The sequence below is a fragment of the Chiloscyllium plagiosum genome, unplaced genomic scaffold, assembly GCF_037043375.1.
Source record: "Chiloscyllium plagiosum isolate Xiang-an unplaced genomic scaffold, Cpla_swu_hap1 HiC_scaffold_1, whole genome shotgun sequence".
Taxonomy (NCBI): Eukaryota; Metazoa; Chordata; class Chondrichthyes; order Orectolobiformes; family Hemiscylliidae; genus Chiloscyllium; species Chiloscyllium plagiosum.
In genome coordinates, this window is record NW_028270139.1 from 134113461 (window position 1) to 134137241 (window position 23781).

The 23781-nt window shown below is 42.8% G+C and overlaps 2 protein-coding genes across 15 annotated transcripts in view; one reads left to right on the plus strand and one right to left on the minus strand.

Moving 5' to 3' along the window:
• The window catches only part of katnal2 (katanin p60 subunit A-like 2), a 206408-nt gene that overhangs the window by 173066 nt on the left and 9561 nt on the right, over positions 1 to 23781 (minus strand). For 4 of the 10 annotated variants that reach the window (XM_087990910.1, XM_087990907.1, XM_087990905.1 and 1 more), the window contains one exon: positions 21519 to 21618. The gene's annotated coding sequence lies outside the window, so the exon portion shown is untranslated. Of the gene's footprint in view, positions 1 to 13813; positions 14892 to 19629; positions 20156 to 21518; positions 21619 to 23781 lie in introns of those variants that run through there. The other 6 variants (XR_015758217.1, XR_015758216.1, XR_015758215.1 and 3 more) reach the window with 2 other exon arrangements.
• pias2 (protein inhibitor of activated STAT, 2) overlaps positions 1 to 23781 on the plus strand; it is a 95657-nt gene that overhangs the window by 62568 nt on the left and 9308 nt on the right. For 4 of the 5 annotated variants that reach the window (XM_043715166.2, XM_043715240.2, XM_087990883.1 and 1 more), the window contains 3 exons: positions 740 to 873; positions 3750 to 3787; positions 11472 to 15132. In XM_043715166.2, coding sequence (XP_043571101.2) covers positions 740 to 873; positions 3750 to 3787; positions 11472 to 11672 — 373 coding nt within the window. In that variant the 3' untranslated portion in view covers positions 11673 to 15132. Of the gene's footprint in view, positions 1 to 739; positions 874 to 3749; positions 3788 to 11471; positions 15133 to 23781 lie in introns of those variants that run through there. The other variant, XM_087990888.1, reaches the window with a different exon arrangement.

A 23781-nucleotide genomic window follows, 5' to 3' on the forward strand; every position in this document is an offset into this window, starting at 1 on the left:
GACGCAATATACCGGCCACTACAGCGGACAGCTGGAACTGACAACCGGAAGCGGCAGAGACAAACCACTATAAATGCCAGAGGAAGCATCGCAGAAGCGCTTCACAGGAGGCTCCCAAGCACTGAGGATGTCACCTAGACAGGGGATGAAACGTCTGCAACACACATTCCCAGCTCGGCAAACAGAACCACAACAATAAGCACCCGAGCTACAAATCTTCTCACAAATTTTGAACTATAATCTTTTGCTATAAATTCTGTCTTATGATCTTATACTCCACAACCACTTGATGAAGGAGCCCCACTCCAAAAGCTAGTGCTTTCAAATAAACCTTTTGGACTATAACTTGGTGTTGTGATTTTTAACTTTGTCCACCCTAGTCCAATACCGGCTCCTCCACATCATAATAGTCGAATGATCACTGTGACTATCGTAAGTCAGTGTTTTTTTTTCCTTTTTTTTAAATAAGAAAACATTTTAGTCCATTTCATATTTAAGTCAGAAATTGGCCATTTATTTTACCACTATGGTGTTAGCAAGTGCCAAAGATGGAGACTGAGTCTAGAAATCCTAAGGTTCAAATCTAAAAATTTCTATATGTCTTGAGTACACAACAAATTATACATTTCCTCACGGAATTTTTAATAACAATGGCTGTGTTAAGTGTTAAATGGCTTATTTTAAACACTCTTCATGTTAATGGAAAAAGCTTACTACTTGTTATTTCTCTGAATTACAGGGTCCTTGCCTATCAGCCACCTGCAGTTCGATTGCCAAATGTCACGACTGTTGATACAAGTTTTCTGCCTCAGTTGGCAGACTATCCAGCCACATTCCATCACTCAACAATGGCCCTTCCACCTGAGATTCAAAGTAAGGACAGGTTATGATATGGCATATACCTCCTTTTACGCATTAAGAAGGGCAATTTGTCAATTTCCCAGTTAACCTGCCCTGATTTGAGTGCAATGATTCTTGGAGGATAGTACGACAGGTGTCTGTGGCCTGGGAGCTCATCAAAAAATCACAAGTATAGGTGCAAAATTAAACTTGGTTTCTTTATAGGTGGTGTGCAGCACAGCTGTACCCAGTACTCAAGCCTATGCTCACTCAGCATCCTTAAAGATTATTTCCAACTATCTCTTCTCGTCATTTCCCTTGTTAGCTTTAGTTTTAAATATAAATAGAGAAAGTTCGGAGCTTGCCCATTTCTGAGGATACTTTAATTGCAAGACCTGCTGAGCTGTAAAGCAGCATGTTGTCTCCCTGAGTAATAATTGCACAAAATGTCAGTGTGTCTATGCCACTGAATGGACATTTTGCTTAATTAAGGTTCAGTACTTTTCTCCTTGTGAATTATTCTAATTAGCTTAGATTAGATTGACTACAGTGAAAAAACAGGCCCTTCGGTCCAACAAGTCCACACTGACCCTCCGAAGAGTAACCCACCCAGACCCATTTCCCTCTGACTAATGCACCTAACACTGTGGACAATCTAGCATGGCCAATCCACCTGACCTGCACATCTTTGGACTGTGGGAGGAAACCGAAGTACTCGGAGGAAACCCACGCAGACACGGGGAGAATATGCAGACTCCACACAGATAGTCACCCAAGGCTGGAATCGAACCTGGGACCCTGAGAGGCAGCAGTGTTAACCACTGAGCCACCGTGTGCCCCCTCATCCTTATTGCTTCCCTGTATCTGTTAATGTTTCTTTCTCCCACGCAATTGTAGTTCTTGTAAAACCCCTCACTCGTTAATATCTGATACAAACTGAGCATTGAATAGTCTCCTGTTTAACACGAGGACCATTTATTCTGTGTGCTAATGATGAGAAATAGGAGCGATAACCCAATTTGTGGAATCCTCAATGAGGTTAGGATGGGTGTAATCTTTGAACTATGGCACAAGGAACTATTTGCACTCCTCACCCAATAAGTGCTTGAGGAATATGCAAAACAATATATTCAATGACCCATTGAACCTACTCCATCACACTGATTTGAAATTCCCTATTTTATTTCAACCATCCCTGTTCAAAATGGAACCATATCATCTGTCCTCCAATCCTCTTGCACATCCCTGTAACCTGAGAGGGATTAAAACTATTGGTCCAAGCCCCTGTAATTTTCTTCCTTGTCTCCCAGAGCAGTGAATTCCTCTGCATCTACTGAACATGTCTTTTCTAGTTGGAGTAACAGGTTTTGAAGCTGCTGTCGAAGGAACCTCAGTGGTTTACTACCACAGTGCTGCTTGTAGTACACGCTGGCATTGTGCATCAGTGGTAGAGGAAGGATGGGATAACAATTAAATGAACTACTTGAGCTTTTTGAATGTTATTGGAGCTGCAAATAAGCAAGTGGAGAATATTTCATCACACTTCTGACATGTCTTGTAGATTGTGGAGAGGCTTTAGGGAGACTGAGATGCATTACTGCAAATTTGCTAGCCTGTGTCTTGCTATTTTACCCACCACATCATATGGATGTTCAATTCCTGATCAGTGGTAAACCCATGCACCTACCCAGGTTGTTGATGCGAGAGAATCAGTAAGTGTAGTGCCATTGTTCATGAAGGAAAAATGGTTAGATGCTCTTCTTGGAGATGCTCATTGCCTGGCACTTGTGTAGTGTGAATGTTATTGGCTACTTATTAGCCTAAGTCTGGATGTATTCCAGTCTTGCTGCATATGAGCACAGACTTGTTCAGTGTGTGAGAAGTCGTGAGTAGTGCTGAACAGTGTGCAATCATCGGAGAATATCTGCATTTCTGACCTTTATGATGGAGGTAAAGTAATTGAAGCAGCTGAAGGTAGTTGCACCGAGGATAGTGCCTGAGAACTCCTGCAGTGAGGGTAAGATGTTTGACCCCCAAGAGCCGTACCCATTTTTTAATTCTGTGCAATCAATGGAGAGAATTCCTCTGATTTCCATTGACTTGAGTTTTGTTAGAGCTCCTCCTTACCATATTTGGTCAAATGCTGTGTTGATGTCATGGACAGTTTCCTCACCTCTGGAGTTTAGCTCTCTTCTCCATGTTTGAACCTCGTCTGTAATGTGGTCAGGAGACATGATTCAGGCAGAATGCAAACTTGGCACCAGTGAGCAGGTTAGACCTTTGCATGTGCCACTTAGTAGCACATTGATGACCCATTCCTTTGCTTTACTGATGAATGGGAGTAGACTGATAGTGATAATTGGTCAGGTTGGAATTGTCCTTTTTTTCGTGAACCTGGGAAATTTTCCTCATTTTTCACAACTGGCCATCATAGTGATGCAAGGTGATTTAAGGTGGTCATACTAACAGATTAACATAAAATTAAATTATATATTTTCCAAAACTCTGTGTTGGCTATGATGGTTTCTTTGGCCTCTTAGGATCAATTTGTGACAATGCTTCCTGTTTTGTGTGAATAAACTTGAATGTTTCCTATTATCAATGTGTGCCGACTTTAATATACATCACACTTTCCAGCAATGATCACCGAATTGTCATGTGATTAGCGGTAACCCATATTAATTAAACTTCACTCAGGCCCCTCCTACTGTCCAACAATTTGCCTCACTTCCTTTGGAAAATAAGCAACACCATGTGTCTCAATGGGTGCTTCTCTCTTAAATGGAAGACATACCCAAATGACGCTTGCACTTAAACTACATTTGAAGATTGAGCATACTGATTTGATTCTAAATTTCAAATCGTTTTACAGTATTTCATCTGATTTGTAAATGCAATTTCTTTTTCAGATTTGGACTTTTTCTCATTATTTCAGAGTGATCCTCAGGTATGTATGCATGTAATGTAGTTTTTACTGTGATAGTTGGTGCTATCTATAATACACCAAGGCATACTTGTCACCTGTCCTGAAACACTTCAAGTGCTGTATATACAGTCAGTTCTGCTATAACATGTTTCTTCAACGCAAACTCGCTTTAACACGATTGAAGAATTTAGATGGTTATTTGTAGAACGCGAACTGTATTGGTTATAATGCGATTCCAGTCCCATTAGTTTAAATGGCGTGGCTATTTTGTGATTTTCTTAACGAGATGGCAAGAGAACAGAACTGTCGCGTTCAGAGCAGACTGTATTGCACATCTTTTGCGAGATTGATTCTAACAGTACCCCAATACTGCTGTCCTCTGCTCTAACTCTTCCTCCCCCACACATTATTCATATCAAGTTCTTGGCAGAGACAGTGATAGATTCAATGACTGCTTCTTAGACCGCTGTAGTAGGAGTCGCAGCATCTTCATGTAGACTTGACTGGGAATTGCTCATTGAGCAGACTGATGCTTAAGGAACAAAGGGAGCCAGTGGCAGGAGACGAAAATTCATCATACTCATCATACCAGTCAATACAGATTTAGCATCTCTCCAAATTGTCTCTTGGCCTTTTGCCCGGCACTCAAGAAATCTAGATCAACTTTTTCTCAGGCATTGTGCCTGCCCTCTGCAGGTTGCTCCCCGGTCCACATGCAATTCATAACAGAAATAGGATAAGATCGATGAATGCATGACTGGAATGTTGATACAGGAAGGAGGGCTTTAGATTCTTGGGACACTGGGACCGGCATGGTGAAAATGGAACCTCGACAGGCGTTTCGCACCTGGATAGAGCTGGGACTATGGGGGAGTGTGATGGAGGTAGCTTTGTTTTTGGTGATCAGGAGAATTTATGCTAACTCAGCAAAGATGTGGAGATCAGGAGATAATAGGCTGGAATACCAAGTTGCACAGAATACTGGGAGAAAAGGATAACATTAAAATTGAGAATAATAAGTTGTGAAGTCAGAGCAAAGGAGAAATTAAAGCTGCTGTATATGTGGAGGAACAAGTCATGGCTGAAATATTAAACAAATGTCTTTGTCTTGCATATGAATCTTTTTGTCAAGGAGGAAGATTCTAAATAGCCCTTGGAAATTTAGTTGCTAGAAGAGTTTAGAATTTGAGTGAATAGGCTGTTTTGTATTTAAAGTTGACAAGGCACCTGGACCAGTTAAGATCCATCCAAGAATATGGAGGATGTTGGAATTAAAATTGCAGAGGCACAGGCAATAATTTTTTCATCTTCCTTAGTTTGAGGGATGGTACCAGAGAGCTGCAAAAATAATTCTGTTGTTCAAAAAAATTTACAAAGATAAGCGAAGCAACTATTTTAGACAATAGGTGCAGGGGTAGGCCATTCTGCCCTTCGAGCCTGCACCACCATTCAATATGATCATGGCTGATCATCCTTAATCAGTATCCTGTTCCTGCCTTATCTCCATAACCCTTGATTCCACTATCCTTGAGAGCTCTATCCAACTCTTTCTTAAATGAATCCAGAGACTGGGCCTCCACTGCCCTCTGGGGCAGAGCATTCCACACAGCCACCATTCTCTGGGTGAAGAAGTTTCTCCTCATCTCTGTCCTAAATGGTCTACCCTGTATTTTTAATCTGTGTCCTCTGGTTCAGCACTCACCCATCAGCGGAAACATGTTTCCTGCCTCCAGAGTGTCCAATCCTTTAATAGTCTTATATGTCTTAATAAGATCCCCCCTCAGTCTTCTAAACTCAAGGCTATACAAGCCCACTCTCTCCAGTTTTTCAGCGTAAGGTAGTCCCGCCATTCCAGGAATTGACCTCATGAACCTACGCTGCACTCCCTCAATAGCCAGAATGTTTTTCCTCAAATTTGGAGACCAGAACTGCACGCAATACTCCAGGTGTGGTCTCACCAGGGCCCTGTACAGCTGCAGAAGAACCTGTTTGCTTCTATACTCAATCCCTCGTTATGAAGGCCAGCATGCTATATTAGCCTTCTTCACTACCTGCTGTACCTGCATGCTTGCCTTCATTGACTGGTGTACAAGAACACCCAGATCTCTTTGTACTGCCCCTTTACCTAAATTGATTCCATTTAGGTAGTAATCTGCCTTCCTGTTCTTGCCACCAAAGTGGATAACCATACATTTATCCACATTAAACTGCATCTGCCATGCATCTGACCACTCACCTAACCTGTCCAGGTCACCCTGTAATCACTTAATATCCTCCTCACATTTCACCCTGCCACCTAGCTTAGTATCATCAGCAAATTTGCTAATGTTATTACTAATACCATCTTCTATATCATTAATATATATTGTAAAAAGCTGCGGTCCCAGCACTGATCCCTGTGGTACCCCACTGGTCACTGCCTGCCATTCAGAAATGGAGCCGTCTATCACAACTTTGTTTCCTGTCAGCCAACCAACTTTCATCCAATTTTAACTTAGATGGTTTTAAAACCTCTAGAAACATAGGATGAAATTGATAGTCCCATGGACAATTTATTTCATTCATTCATGGGTTGTGGATATTGCTAGCTAAACATCCATTTATTTTCCATTCCTATTTGCCCAGAGGTGGGACTGGAGTCACATGTAGGCCAGACCCCACAGATAAGTAAGGAAGATTTCCTTCCCTAAGAAACATGAGAAATGTACTCCTTTGGTTTCTTTGCATGGTCAGTTAGAAAAGTTCTCATGTTAATTAAAAAATAGTGGCTGAAGGACCTGAACTGAAGGGAATTTATATTAGCCAGGAAATGGTGTTGGAGAGACTGTTAGGTCTGAAGGCCAAGTCCCTGGGACCTGATGGTCTGCGTCCCAGGGTACTGAAGGAGGTGGCTCAAGAAATCGTGGATGTGTTGGTGATCATTTTTCCAATGTTCTATGGATTCAGGATCAGTTCCTGCGGATTGGAGGGTGGCTAATGTCCCACTTTTTAAGAATGGAGGGAGAGAGAAAACAGAATTATAGACCAGTTAGTCTGATCTCAGTGGTGGGAAAAATGCGGAAGTCAATTATAAAAGACGAAATTATGACACATCTGGATAGCAGTAACAGGATAGGTCAGAGTCAGCATGGATTTATGAAGGGGAAATCATGCTTGACTAATCTTCTGGAATTTTTTGAGGATGTAACTCTGAAGATGGACAAGGGAGATCCAGTGAATGTAGTATACCTGGATTTTCAGAAAGCCTTTGATAAAATCCCACATAGGAGGTTAGTGAGCAAAATTAGGGCACGTGGTATTAGGGGCAAAATACTGACATGGATTGAAAATTGGTTGGCTGACAGGAAACAAAGAGTAGTGATAAATGGCTCCTCCGTGCCTACTTCTTTAACCAAGACTCCCGCCCACCCTCTGACGACCCCTTCTCCCGCCTCCAACACACCCCATCCACCTGGACACCCCGTGCTGGCCTCCTACCTGCCCTCGACCTCTTCATAGCCAACTGCCGCCGCGATATTAACCGCCACCTGAACTCCCCCACCCCACTCACCCACTCCAACCTCTTACCCTCGGAACGCGCAGCCCTCCACTCACTCCGTTGCAACCCCAACCTCACTATCAAACCAGCAGACAAGGGAGGCGCGGTAGTAGTTTGGCGCACCGACCTCTACACCGCTGAGGCCAAACGCCAGCTCGCAGATACCTCCTCCTACTGCCCCCTTGACCAGGACCCACCCCCCACCACCAAACCATCATCTCCCAGACCGTCCATAACCTCATCACCTCGGGTGATCTCCCATCCACCGCCTCCAACCTCATAGTCCCACAACCCCGCACCTCCCGCTTCTACCTCCTGCCCAAAATCCACAAACCTGACTGCCCCGGCCGACCCATTGTCTCTGCCTGCTCCTGCCCCACCGAACTCATCTCTGCGTACCTTGACACCGTCCTGTCCCCCTTAGTCCAAGAACTCCCCACCTACGTTCGGGACACCACCCATGCCCTCCACCTGCTCAATGATTTTCGCTTCCCCGGTCCCCAACGCCTTATTTTCACAATGGACATCCAGTCCCTGTACACCTCCATCCCCCATCACGAAGGACTCAAAGCCCTCCGCTTCTTTCTTTCCCGCCGTACCGACCAGTACCCTTCCACTGACACCCTCCTTCGACTGACTGAACTGGTCCTCACCCTGAACAACTTCTCCTTCCAATCCTCCCACTTCCTCCAAACGAAAGGAGTAGCCATGGGCACCCGCATGGGCTCCAGCTATGCCTGCCTCTTCGTAGGATATGTGGAACAATCCATCTTCCACAACTACACTGGCCCCACCCCCCACCTTTTCCTCCGCTACATCGATGACTGTATCGGCGCCGCCTCGTGCTCCCACGAGGAAGTTGAACAGTTCATCCACTTCACCAACACCTTCCACCCCGACCTCAAATTCACCTGGACAGTCTCAGATTCCTCCCTCCCCTTCCTCGACGTTTCTATTTCCATCTCAGGCGACCGAATCAACACGGACATCTACTACAAACCGACCGACTCCCACAGCTACCTGGACTACACCTCCTCCTATCCTGCCCCCTGTAAAACCGCCATCCCATTCTCCCAATTCCTTCGACTCCGCTGCATCTGCTCCCAGGAGGACCAGTTCCAAAAACGCACAACCCAGATGGCCTCCTTCAAGGACCGCAATTTCCCCCCCGACTTGGTCGACGATGCCCTCCACTGCATCTCTTCCACTTCCCGCTCCTCCGCCCTTGAACCCCGCCCCTCCAACCGCCACCAGGACAGAACCCCACTGGTCCTCACCTACCACCCCACCAATCTCCATGTACAGCGCATCATCCGCCGTCATTTCCGCTACCTCCAAACGGACCCCACCACCAAGGATATATTTCCCTCCCCTCCCCTATCAGCATTCCGTAAAGACCACTCCCTCCGTGACTCCCTCGTCAGATCCACACCCCCCACCAACCCAACCTCCACTCCCGGCACCTTCCCCTGCAACCGCAGGAGGTGCAAGACTTGCGCCCACACCTCCCCCCTCACCTCCCTCCAAGGCCCCAAAGGAAACTTCCATATCCGCCACAGATTCACCTGCACCTCCACACATATAATCTATTGCATCCTCTGCACCCGATGTGGCCTCCTCTATATTGGGGAGACAGGCCGGCTACTTGCGGAGCGTTTCAGAGAACACCTCTGGGACACCCGGACCAACCAACCCAACCACCCTGTAGCTCAACATTTCAATTCCCCCTCCCACTCCACCAAGGATATGCAGGTCTTTGGACTCCTCCATCGTCAGACCACAACAAAACGACGGTTGGAGGAAGAACACCTCATCTTCCGGCTAGGAACCCTCCAACCACAAGGGATGAACTCGGATTTCACCAGTTTCCTCATTTCCCCTCCCCCCACCCTGTCTCAGTCAAATCCATCAAATTCAGCACCGCCTTCCTAACCTGAGATCTTCTTCCCGACCTCTCCGCCCCACCCCAGTCTGACCTATCACCCTCACCTTGACCTCTTTCCACCTATCACATTTCCGACGCCCCTCTCCCAAGTCCCTCCTCCCTATCTTTTATCTTAGCCTGCTGGACAAACTTTCCCCATTCCTGAAGAAGGGCTTATGCCCGAAACGTCGATTCTCCTGTTCCCTGGATGCTGCCTGACCTGCTGCGCTTTTCCAGCAACACATTTCCATCTCTGATCTCCAGCATCTGCAGACCTCACTTTCTCCCTTTCGCAATGGCAGGCAGTGACCAGTGGTGTGCTGCCGGGATCAGTGCTGGGACCGCAGCTTTTTACAATGTACATTAATGATATAGATGAAGGTATTAAAAATAATAGCAAATTTGCTGATGACACAAAGCTGGGTGGCAGGGTGAAATGTGAAAAGGATGTTAGGAGAATACAGGGTGACCTGGACTGGCTAGGTGAGTGGACGGATGTATGGCAGATGCAGTTTAATGTGGATAAATGTGTGGTTATCCACTTTGGTGGCAAGAACAGGAAGGCAGATTACTACCTAAATGGAGTCAAGTTAGGTAAAGGGGCAGTACAATGAGATCTAGGTGTTCTTGTCCATGAAAGTAAGTATGCAGGTACAGCAGGTAGTGAAGAAAGCTAATAGCATGCTGGCCTTCATAACAAGAGGAATTGAGTATAGAAGCCAAGAGGTCCTTCTGCAGCTGTACAGGACCATGGTGAGACCGCACCTGGAATATTGTGTGCAGTTTTGGTCTCCAAATTTGAGGAAAGACGGTCTGGCTATTGAGGGAGTGCAGCGTTGGTTCACGAGGTCAATTCCCGCAATGGTGGGACTATTTTACGCTGAAAGATTGGAGCGACTGGACTTGTATATGCCAGAGTTTAGAAGGCTGAGAGAGGAACTGATTGAGATGTATAAGATTATTAAAGGATTGGACACTCTGGAGGCAGGAAGCATGTTTCTGCTGATGGGTGAGTCCCGAACCAGAGGAAACAGTTTAAAAATAAGGGGTAGGCCATTTAGAACAGAGTTGAGGAGAAACTTCTTCACCCAGAGAGTGGTGGGTGTATGGAATGCTCTGCCCCAGAAGGCTGTGGAGGCCAAGTTTCTGGATACTTTCAAGAAAGAGTTGGATAGAGCTCTTAAGGATAGTGGAATCAAGGGTAATGGGGATAAGGCAGGAACAGGATACTGACTGAGGATGCTCAGCCATGATCATAATGAATGATGGTTCTGGCTCAAAGGGCAGAATGGCCTACTCCTACACATTGTCTAATTAAAATAACTTATTTGCTCTAACAATTGCAATACTGTTCCAGACTGTAATCCAGACCGACTTCCCTCCTATTAATTTTAAATACAAAATTATGCAGGTGCATCTTCGCACAGAAATAATAGTGTTCAAGATCATCTTCATGATATGTATAATTTTGTGCTTTCTCTTAATTGTATAGTGGATCACAAGTTAGCATGATTAGTAATTTAGCAAGGCGGGGGCAGCATGGTGGCTCAGTGGTTAGCACTGTTGTCTCACAATGCCAGAGTTAGATTCCAGCCTTGAGTGACTGTGGAGTTTCCTTGTTCTGTCTGTGTCTTTGTGTCCTCCCGTTTCCTTCAACAGTCCAAAGATGCGCAGGTTCGGTGGATTGGTCATGCTAAATTACCCTGTCGTGTCCAGGGATGTGTAGGCTAGATGGATTAGCCATGGGAAGAGCAGGGTTATAGGGATAGGCTGAATGTAGAAACTGGGTGGGATGTTTTTGGGAGGGTCATTGTAGACTCAATGGGCTGAATGGCCTCTTTCCACATTGTAGGGATTCTATGATGTTTTGGTAAATTGATTGGGAATTAAATAACCTTTTCAAATTAAAGCTTGACGGGTTTTTAAAACAAAAACACTTCCATAAAGGAAACAAAGAACTCTAGTTTTCATGTCAGTAATTCCTCTCGATATTGATGTGTGCTAAACAGTCTAGCAAGTACTCTACCAGAAGGGAGGATCTACTGCATCGTCTGCTCTAGTATTTTCCTTGCTACTTCCTTGCAAATGTGTCGGAGGTCTGTGAGCATTTTACTTGAATAACTTCGACTGTGGGATGGTTCAGAGGGAAAAGTTTTTACCCTTCTCCTAACAAACTGTCAGGTCATACTGGATCATAGAGCACTCATTTACTTTTATTGTTCCCTCTATTTCCTCAACTACAGTACTGTCAATCTATATTTCTGGACAATCTCTCCACTGCTGTTGGATCACCGACTATAACACCCACCACTGTGGGTGGAAGCATCATCTCATCAACCCAGCATCATGAGGGCAGCGGCAGCAGCAACAGTCGAGCAGAAACTGGGGTGATAGCAGGAGCCGGAGGGGGCAGCAGCATACCAGACATCATCTCTTTAGATTGATAAATTTTGCATAGACTTGATTTTGTATTCAGGAGCTGGATGGGGTGGTTGAAGGGAAGAAGAATGAAACAGTAGTCGCATTGCAGCCAAGAACTCGATTTCAACACTGCATTCTCCACAATGCTGCCACTTTTTTGTTTTCAAAGTATCAAAAACTTTGTTGACTGGCAGCATTCAGAGTGCTGGTGCAGTACTTCCTTGGAATGAGAACAAAAATGGATGACAGAAATGGAATCTGAAATCCTTGGCTTGAAGTCTGATGGAAGCAGAAGACAAAATTGTAATATTTTGTTGCGATTAATGTAGTGTAGTTCCATTTACAGCCACTGTTGAAGTTCACAGCAATTTTCTATTCCTCTATTGACTCTGAATTTTCAAGGTGCCCTTCCCAACCCAAAATACATGCATCGTCTCTGTAACAGTTCAAAGAATTGGTGCTTTATTGCGAAGTATACTATACCCTTGGTTACTGTGAAGAATTCCTTTGTTTCACAGTTGCTGAGGTGTTAAGTACTGTAATTCTGACTCAAATGCAATAACTGAGCCAGATGTTGAGATCTTTAGTATAAGATATTGTAGTAGTCAGTTCTGAGATGTAATTCTTTATCAATGATTGAATTACCTATAAGCATGTACAGTGTTTCTAGGATGGAGAAAATACACTTTTTTTAAATGGTTTGCATTCCTTTTGTAATTTTAATGCAATTTTCTTGGGAAAAGCAGGGAATAAGCAAACAATCTGTACTTCTGGCAAACACTGCATGGTCTTGATTAAAATTAGGAAGAATCTGATTTCAGTACCTGTTGATCTAGCCGATTTTGAGACAGTATCAGTATGATGTAATGTCTCAGTGATTCAGAAAAGAAAATCCAGATACTACTGTTTAGAAGTGGGGAGAAAAGAAACTGTAGGCAAGATTTATTTAGACATGCACTGTCCAATTTAATATCTTGCTGGCAGTCACTGTCTGGTCTCCTACACACACAATGGAAATGCAGATGAGGTAAATGGACCACCAATTGTGGACAACGTCCCATTCCTCTACTCTTATGGTTTAAGATTGGAGAAAATTAGAAGTAGTAAAATTTAATCATTAAATCGTATACACTTGGATTACTTCCTCTTGCTGTATGCCACAGCCCTTCATTTGAGCCTGAAACGTTGATGAATCTGATCTGAAAGGGAGATCTGTATTTCGTGTTATGGGGGCCAGATTGGAGCAGAACCTAAAGTTACACAATATTTGTACAAATCCTAATAGAGTTGTTTAGTTAGAGCCAAGCCCTGGAGTTTCTGATTTGGATTCCAATTCCGCATTTCAGAAAAGTAACAATTCTGACCTGGAAGTGCTTAGTACTTGAAAGCCAGGACATGCTGAAAATAGTTGGTTATCTTTAGTTTCTAGGTCACTTAATAATCTAGTGTGGATAAATGCACCATGTGCTGTAGTAAGCAATGTAGTCCAGAAGGTTCAAGGTACAATTTCTAGTCAATCCTGAGCTTGTTGATCACAGCCAGACTATTTATTGTGATATTTTGATTGGTCTCATCTCTAAGCTAAATGGGAGTACTCATTTAATGTCCATTAAATGAATCCTCCAAAATCTGCCCTGGTGAATGAGCCTTGGATAACATCAGAGCAGCAGTTTGCTCTGCACTTTTCTGTGATAGAAGATGGTGCCTTTTGAAATTGCACCCCAGTAATAGTGCCTTCAGGAGAGAATGATGGAGGAGTTAGCAAAAAAGGCTTTCATTAATTTGGTTGAACGTTTTAAATTTTATTTTTGAAATTATGCAATTCTTAAAAAAAAAATCATCTTGGCTGCATTGACTGGGTCAAAATAGGTCAAACCTATTTTTCATCTACTTAAAGTAGGGCATTTATCTAAAGATGTTTTCTGAATTTTTTTAGAGAAAGCTCTGATTCCTTTTAAAAGAAAGTTAATATTTTGAAGCAATTGATATTGTCTCTTTTGTTCTGTCATGGGATTTGAAATAAAGTTCTTGTTCCACTATTTTCTTCTATGCTAAAGAAGCTTGTAGTGTTATATAAATTTGGGACCTAAAAACTAAAACATGTTCTCTGAAGCCTAAGATCTGCCTCTGTTCTTTGAGATGTTTTTTTTTCTTTGGGGTGTGTGTGTGTGTGTGTGGTGCTCCAGTTTTCTAAAAAAGTGTTACTGGGACATGGGTATCACTTTCTAGGCCAACATTTATTGCCCATCACTAATTGCCCTGGACAAGATGAGCTAAACATTGAGTTGTACCTTTGTTTCCCTGTGGCTTAAATTATAAAGTTTAGTGTTAACTTATATTTGCTTTAATGCATAAATCTTTCTTTGAAATTGATGCACGAAATGTCAGTACATGACCTTGCAGATGTAGGAATGTAAATCAGCCACTGGTAGGCCTGCTGTGCAATGACTGAAATAATTCTTGGAAGCCATAATTGATTGGAATGTGAATGCCGTACTGCCACAGTGGTATTTAGAACACCCTGTTGACTGGTTACAAAGTGCCTGTACTTGTGTCAAGATTCCATTTATTATATTTTGATGCAACATCAAATCATTAGGTTGTAAACAGTTGGAAGATGTTGAATAATGCAGTTTCTGAATTTTCTGGCCTGTTTGGCATAGCTTCCAATTAATATAGCTGGTTGTGAAGGTTAAGGGCAAACCTAATCAAACTATCTGATAAATTCCCAGAAATATGAACATTTTACCCACATGACCACTTGTAAAAAAAAACTTCATTACAGTACTGAGATTGCATCCATTCCATTTTGTTGTGTTATAGCAGTTTTGTGTCACATATGCATTACATCAACTCAATTTTGTAATCCTAAAAAAGCTTTAAATCACAATGTAATTAATATGCAAATAAAAACATGCTACTAAAGCAATTTACAAGTTTACTATATAGCACTTGAGGGCTCTTGATTGCTTTACTAATTTGAGTCCTTGTTACTTAATGTCAAAACATTTACGAGAAGTTACATTTTTAGCATTTTGTTTAAATGTCTGTAACTATGTTTTTTTTTGAGCGAGCTGTGCCTCTGAGAAGTTCAAGAATCTTGAGTCCATACAGTTCCCAGATCCATTAGCTATTGGCGGAAAACATCTCATGGATCCGCAGCTATTCTTTAACTCCAGAATCCATCATTAGCAACATACAATCCTGTTTAAAAGCACCTAAGTCTCCAGGAAATCAGATTTCTGGAAGAAGAACATTGTTGTACTGAAAAATACAGAACAATCCAAACAACACTTCAGGGCAAAATTAGTTCATCTTAAAATTACAGTGAACAAGGAAAATAAGATCAGTGAGGAAGGAGGTCTTTGCTTTTTTGTGCTACATCTTAACAGTTATGAAGGCAGTGGTTTAAAATTTGTTGATATGAACAATGATTGTAAGTTTTGTTTTAGAGAAGTTCTGAATAAAAGTTCTGAAATTAAATATTCTGATAGCCTTAAGTATTTTTGAAGCACTATTCAAGGTTTTCATAAAGTATTTATTTGTGTAACAATTTATTGCAAGAACATTGCTAAGAACCTACCCTAACTTCCAATGACCACGACTGAGAAATTCTAGAAAAGAAATGGCGTCACCTTTTGCAATCTCAACTTTTCCTGTAGTTTCCTCCCTCCAAGTCTAGATCATAGGAATTCTATTTCATTATTAAGAGCTAATCCAGATGACCAGGTTGACAAGGTTCTGCATGGTAGACTAATCAGTAAAGTTAGATCACATGGAATTCAGGGAGAGTTTGCCAATTGGATACAAAAGTGGCTTAACGGTAGGAGACAGCGTGATGGAAGTCGTCTTTTCTGCTGGAAGGCCTATGACCAGTGTTCCACAGAAATCAGTACTAGGTTCATGATTTTGTCATTTATATAAATTTTAATGAGTATAGAAAGAATGGTTACTAAGTTTGCAGATACCAAAATTGGTGGTATAGTGGACAGTGAAGATGGTTATCTTACAAAGAGATTTTGATGAATTGGGTCAATGGGCTGAATAGTGGCAGATGGAGTTTAACTTGGATAATTTCATGTATTCCATTTTGGTAAGTTGAAACTTTATTGCTGGAACAGCACAGCAGGTCAGGCAGCATCCAGGGAACAGGAGATTCGACATTTCGGGCACAGGCCCTTCTTCAGGAATGAGCAGAGAGTGTTCAGCAGGAGAAGATAAAAGGTAGGGAGGAGGGACTTGGAGGAGGGGCGTTGGAAATGTGATAGGTGGAAAGAGGTCAAGGTGAGGGTGATAGGGCGGAGAGGTCAAGAAGAAGACTGCAGGTCAGGAAGGCGGTGCCGGGCTGGAGGGATTCGGCTGAGACAAGGTGGGGGGAAGGGGGGATGAAGAAACTGGTGAAGTCCAAGTTCATCCCCTGTGGTTGGAGGGTTCCCAGTCGGAAGATAAGACGCTCCTCCTCCGACCGTCGCGTTGTTGTGGTTTGGCGGTGGATGAGTCCAATGACCTGCATATCCTCGGTGGAGTGGGAGGGGGAGTTGAAATGCTGTGCTACAGGGTGATTGGGTTGGTTCGTCCGGGTGGCCCAGAGGTGCTCTCTGAATCGTTCCGCAAGTAGGCGGCCTGTCTCCCCAATATAGAGGAGGCCACACCGGCTGCAGCGGATGCAGTAATGATGTGGGTGGAGGTGCAGGTGAATCTGTGGCGGATATGGAAGTTTCCTTTGGGGCCTTGGAGAGAAGTGAGGGGGGAGGTGTGGGCGCAAGTGTTGCACCTCCTGCGGTTGCAAGGGAAGGTGCCGGGAGTGGAGGTTGGGTCGGTGGGGGGTGTGGATCTGACAAGGGAGTCGCGGAGGGAGTGGTCTCTACGGAAAGCTGATAGGGGAGGGGAGGGAAATATATCCTTGGTGCTGGGGTCTGTTTGGAGGTGGCGGAAGTGACGGCGGATGATGCGCTGTACATGGAGATTGGTGGGGTGGTAGGTGAGGACCAGTGGGGTTCTGTCCTGGTGGCGGTTGGAGGGGCGGGGCTCAAGGGCGGAGGAGATGCGGTGGAGGGCATCGTCGACCACGTCGGGGGGCAAATTGCGGTCCTTGAAGAAGGAGGCCATCTGTGTTGTACGTATTTTGAACTGGTCCTCCTGGGAGCAGATGCGGCGGAGACGAAGGAATTGGGAGAATGGGATGGCGTTTTTACAGGGGGCAGGATGGGAGGAGGTGTAGTCCAGGTAGCTGTGGGAGTCGGTTGGTTTGTAGTAGATGTCCGTGTTGATTCGGTCGCCTGAGATAGAAACAGAAAGGTCTAGGAAAGGGAGGGAGGAGTCCGAGACACTCCAGGTGAATTTGAGGTCGGGGTGGAAGGTGTTAGTGTAGTGGATGAACTGTTCAACCTCCTCGTGGGAGCACGAGGTAGCGCCGATACAGTCATCAATGTAGCGAAGGAAAAGATGGGGGGTGGGGCCAGTGTAGTTGCGGAAGATGGATTGTTCCACATACCCTACGAAGAGGATTCCATTTTGGTAAAACAAACAAGGACAAGACTTATACAATTAAAAGAAGGGTTTTGGATACTGTTGGAAGAGACACCTAGGGGCTCAGGTACACAAATCTTTGAGGTTTGCATCACATGTAGAATGGTTAAGGTGTTTAGCATTCTTGTCTTCATTGCTCAAACTTTTAGAGTATAGGAATTAGGACATTGGTGAGACTTGTTCTGGAGTAATGTGTCCAGTTCTGATTGCCCTATTATAGGAAGAATGTTAAGCTGGACAGGGTTCAGCCAAAATCAAAACCGTAGCAGAGTAGAGGGTTAAGAATTTTTAAATGTTGAAAAATCCAATATGATAAGCAGAAACTTAAGCAGGGAACTACACCCAGCTAGAAAATTAGTAGTAAAATTTAGCCTTCGAGAAAATGTTGGAATATGTTTTTTCCCCTCTCATCAGGTAGTCCACTGATTTTCTGAAGTTGAGTCATGGAGTTGTATACTATGGAAAGATTAACTTGTTCAGGCCGACCTGAAAGCCTACGTTAATATAGTCCCATTTGCCAGCATTTGACCTATATCATTCTAAATCTTTTCTATTCACATGCCCATCCAGATGCCTTTTAAATGTTTAACTTTACCAGCCTCCAACACTTACTCTGACAGCTCATTCCATACACCTATCCTGTGTATGAAAAGGTTGCCCCTTAGGTCCCTTTGAAGTCTTTCACCTTAAACCTGTCTTCTCTCATTTTGGACATCCCTATCAATGCCCCTCATGATTTTATAAATCTCTTAAGGAAAATAGCCCCAGCTTCATCCTACAACTCAAACACTCCTACCCTTGCAATATCCTTGGGAAAGTTCCCAGAAGTTCATCTTAAAATCCAGTCACAAGATATAGGTACAGTTGGCTTGGCCTGAAAGATGGTGAGCTGTTGACTTGAATTCTAGTCATTTGGGTGCATATACACCCAGAGTGCTGCTACAGAGTGCCAAAGGTTTCTGACAGTGAAGGAATTTTATGTCCAAGTTAGAATGGTATTAAAACTTTGAGGTGAAGTTGTACCTTTGAGACACAGGAGAACTCATCAAAAATGTAAACTTTAATTTCTAAAAATACTTTAAAGATGATATTGCTAGCACAAACTTTTGTACCAGCAATGATTATCAACATGGTTTGAAGATTACTAACCTCAGTTGGTATTTTTACAATGTAGATTATGGGAACCAACAATATTGTCACATTAGTTGACCACATCAAATTTTTAAAGTAAAAAACAAAGTCTGGCATCAAGCTAGGCACCAGAATCAACAATGAACATTAACCTTTTGACTTGGCGCAAAGCAGCATTGAGGAAGACTGCTGTCTCGCACTAGTCAAGCAACAACCTGACAATCACATGCATAACCATCACTAAACCTAATACATCATATCCCACTGGCAGGACAGAGTCAACTGAGGTTAAGGTGTAGTTATCCTGGATCTCATGCCATCCAACTAAACAGGGGTAAAGGAACTGCCTGATTACCACTTGCCCTTAACCATACCCAGCTGATTAATTAATACTCCATGTTGAGATTATTCAAGAATTTCCCTTCCTAACACCATTATAGGTGGCTGACCACCCCTTGAACTCAAGGCAGCAGCTCACAGTCATCTACACTAGGACAATTAGAATGGACAATAAATGCTGTCAGGAGAAAGCGAGGACTGCAGATGCTGGAGATCACAGTCGAGTGTGGTGGAAAAGCACAGCAGGGGCATAAGCCCTTCGTCAGATCAATTCTCCTGCTTCTTGGATGCTGCCTGACCTGCTGTGCTTCTCCAGCACCACACGACAGTAAATGCTGTCAGAGGAAAAACATCAATGCTCACACCATTTGAACAAATGGAGAAAAATTGTGAAAAAAAACAATTTTAATTTGTAGAAGTTATTCAAAAGGGATAAATGCCATAGTTATACTGCATTATAGTGCTCATGATTAACACAAGTTTTCAAACTTTATTTTGTAACTAATGACATACAAGTAATTGATAAGAATATTGATTAAACAAATAGGAATATGATTTGCAAAGAAACAGCAGGTCTGCTGACAGGAACTCATTGTCAAGTCCACTGACCTGATGTTAGAACACAAACATCAATTATTTTTCTCTCTGCAGATGCTGTTGGACCCGTTTGTTTCTCCAGCTTTCTGTTTCAGATTTCCAGTTTCCACAGTTGTGTTTATTTAGGAAGGAGAAAGTGAGGGCTGGAGATCAGAGCTTAAAAATGTGTTGCTGGAAAAGTGCAGCAGGTCAGGCAGCATCAAAGGAGCAGGAGACTCGATGTTTCAGACATAAGCCCTTCTTCAGGAAGGTTATGCCTGAAACGTTGATTCTCCTGTTACTTTGCTGCCTGACCCGCTGCGCTTTTCCAGCAACACATTTTTAAGCTATTTATTTAGGAACATGACTTAGTGTTACATGCATAAATTAATAATACACAATAGCCAACTTTTAACAGTTTTATTAATTCATTCACTGGTTTTGATTTATCTGTTAAGATGAATTTTTAAACCATATAGGTTTTATATTAACTAGATCGAATACCTTTTTATCTTAAAATTCTGTACTTGGTGCAGAATGCTAAAATAGAAAAAGCATGTACAACATGAAATAATGATTTTACACTGAGTTTTCCAAGGCTCTTGCATGCACTTGTGGGTCTCTGATGAAGGATGTATGCCCAAAACATAGATTCTCCTGCTCCTTGGATGTTGCCTAGCCTGCTGTGCTTTTCCAGCACCACACTCTCGACTTGTGGGTCTCTGCAATGATCTGGCTAGACTGAGGCCGTTGCAATGGAGTCTCTAGGTAGAGTCTGATGAAGAATCATCTAGACTCAAAACATTAGCTTGCTCTCTCTCCACAGCTGCTGTCTGACCCACTGATCTCCAGCATTTGTTTTCAGTAGGGTCTGCCAATGTTCAGACATGCTAAGGAAAAGCCTGGCCAATAGTGTTAGACTTCAAGTCAGCTGCAAAAGTAGTTAAAAGTAACAAAAATAAAATTTCATAATCAGTTTGAAACTGGCAGAATCTCTCATTTCATAACATTCATTTTTTGAAGCATTTTTTGCAGAAATATTTCCATCTCTCCACTTTTCTCCTCACTGATTAATGCTAGCATACAAACATATAAATTAGGAACACAAGTAGCTTACTCCATCATTCAATAAGATGATATTCTCCTGATAATTTTTTTGTTAAACATGAGTATGAAGAAGATTATCTACCTCTATCTTAAAAATACTCAATAACACCCTCACCCAACTTCAGAAGCAGAAAGCTACAAAGTCTCAACCCTCAGTAAAAACAAAATCTGTACTAAAGATATTGATTGAAGGAATAAATATTGAATAAGGGACTGCGCATAACTCCTCTTAATCATCTTTGAAACAGTGCCATGGATTTTTTAAAAGACATATTCAAAAAATATCGCAGTTTGGGCCTCTGCTTAATGTTTAATCTGAAATGGTACCTTCACTAGTTCGGTATCCCCTGAGTGCTGCACTGAAATGTCAGTCTTGATTTCTTTGTTAAAATATCATCAGGTGAAAAAAAAAACAGAACAAGTCCATTTAACAATTACCATTGTAGAAAATTGCTCAGAGAGGAGTTGTGCACAAAAAGCAAGATGCACTGAAGAAACTGACCAAAGCTCTTTAGCATCTTCCAAACCACAATTACATCAATCTAGAAAGAGAGAAGCAACAAATACATGGGCTTACGACTACCTACAAGTTCCCCTCCAAGCCACTCACTATGCTGATGTCAAAATATATCTTGTTCCTTCAATGTCACTGGGTCAAAATCATAGAACTTCCTTATGGAATTGTGGGTCTACCTATACAAAATGGGACTGCAGTGGTTCAAAGAAAATAGCTCATCATCTTCTCAAAGGCAACCAGGAATTGGCAATAAATACTGCCAAGCCAGCAATGGCCAAATCCAATGAAAAATAAATGTAAAACTTCAACTGATTTTGGTTTACTAGATTAGATCATGTCTGCTCTGTCAGCTATGATTCAGTTCAGATGAGATGTGAAACTGAAGCCATGTATGTAATCTCAGATGGATTTTAGAAAAATTCCATGGCATTATTGCAAAAACAGTGTCCTGGCCATTTATGTCCCATTAATCATCATAACAGTTTATATAGCCATTATCACATTGCTGTATGAGTTTTCCATATGTAAACCAGCTACTGCATTTTCTACATAGAATATTAACAACACTAAGATATTTAAACAATTGTGAAACGTTTATAGCAGTTCTGTGTTTGTGAAAGCCAAAATACACAGGGTTTTTATGAACTTCACTGTACCTCTATTTACTTACCTTTGCTCCAAACCCGGTGATGTTTTGTTATGAAGCAAGGGTATCAACCGTAGCCATGAAATGTGCACTTGGTTCAGCATCTGCAGTCTTTTTGGCAGTGCTGGAAAGGAGGAAAAGGGTTTCAGACTTTCACAACACTTGCTGCTGATTTCATTTCTCCATCGCTTATCTCCCATTTTGAATATCAATCACATGAAGTGATATCTCTGAAAGATGGCCAGTGTCATGCTCCAAGCTCTTTTTAATGGACTCATTGCTGGTTCAAGACATTCATTACTTAATTTCCCCACATAATAATTCAACCACTGTAATGGTAATATTGTTTTGACCAGTAATGGCCATGAAAACGAGAGACTATATCATTGTGATCTTTAATAGACAATCAATACTTAGGGTGCAAATGCAGCTAAATGTTAAAGTTCACAATCAATTGCAATGCTACAAGATCCTTCCCAGAAAATATGTTGCATGCACCTTTTTATCTAAATAGTACAAGAATCACAGCAAGAAAGAGTGATTGTCCTTAACATCAAAGCAGTATTTCGCTGCACGTGGTATGAAGAAGCCATGGCAAAACTGGAATCATCTGGGATTGGGCATAGTTCTCCAAGATATGGAGTTCTACCTAGCACAAATGAAAATGGCTGTTGTTGGAGGTCAGTTCCAGGACTTCATCGCATCAGATGTGTCCCAGGCCCAAACATCTTCAGTTGCTTCATCCATGACCTTCCCACCATTGTATGGTCAGAAGTGGGAATGTACACTGATGATTGCTCAATATTCGGCACCATTTGCCACTCCTCTGATACTGAAACAGTTCATACATAGCAAGATGTGGACAAGTTAGGCTAATAAGGGGCAGGTAGTGTTCACGCCGCGTGACAGGCAATGACCACCATCAACAAAAGAATCTAGCACCTCTTCACATTCAAAAGACAGTATTATTATTGACCAAAAATTGAACTGAATTGGACCAGTCATAAAGAACAAAAAGGTACAGCACAGGAACAGGCCCTTCGGCTCACCAGGCTTGCGCCTCTTCAGATCCTTTATCTGGGATATGGGCCGGGTGCAGGCAGGTAGGACTAGATTGGGATATCTAGTCAGCATGGAGGGGTTGGACCAAAGGGTCTGTTTCCGTGCTGTACATCTCTATGACTCTGCTCCTTGCTCATTCATGTATCTGTTAAGATCCAGCTTAAACGACGCTATCTTGCCTGCTTCTACCACCTCCGCTGACAACGCATTCCAGGTACCCACCACCCTCTGCGTAAAGAAATTTCCATGCATATCTCCCTTAAACTTTTCCCCTCATCTTGAACCCGTGACTCCTAGTAAGTGAGTCCCCCATTCTGGGAAAAAGCTTCTTGCAATCCACCCTGTCTATACCTCTTGTGATTTTGTAGACCTCAACCAGGTCCCCCCTCAACCTCTGTCTTCTAACCTACTCAACCTCTCTTCATAGCTAGTGCCCTCCATACTAGGCAACATCCTGGTGAACCTCCTCTGCACTCTCTCCAAAACACCCACATCCTTATGGTAATGTAGTGACCAGAACTGAACGCAGTATTCCACACATGGCCGAAGCAAAGTCCTATACAACTGTAACATGACCCGCCAACTCTTGAACCCAATACCCCGTCCGATGAAGGAAAGCATGCAGTATGCCTTCTTGACCACTATCAGCCTGCCACTTTCAGGGTACAATGGACCTGAACACTCAGATCAATTTTCCCCAGGGCTTTTCCATTTGCTCTTGAATTAGATCTTCCAAAATGCATCATCTCACATTTGCCTGGATTGAATTCCATCTGCCATTTCTCTGTCCAACTCTCTAATTTATCTATATTCTGCTGCATTCTCTGACAGTCCCCTTCACTATCTGCTATTCCATCAACCTTAGTGTCATCTGCAAAATTGCTAATCAGACCACTTATATCTTCCTCTAGATCATTTATGTATATTACAAACAATAGTTCCCAGCACTGATCCTTGTGGAACACCACTAATCACGGTTCTCCATTTTGAGAAACTCCCTTCTATTACTACTGTCTCCTGTTGCCCAGCCAGTTCTCTCTCCATCTAGCTAGTATATCCTGGACCTCATGCAACTTCATCTTCTCCACCAGTCTACCATGGAGAACCTTATTAAACACCTTACTGAAGCCCACATATATGATATCTACAGTCCTTCCCATATCAATCAACTCTGTCACTTCCTCAAAAGAATTCTATTAAGTTGATAGTACATTACCTTCCCTGC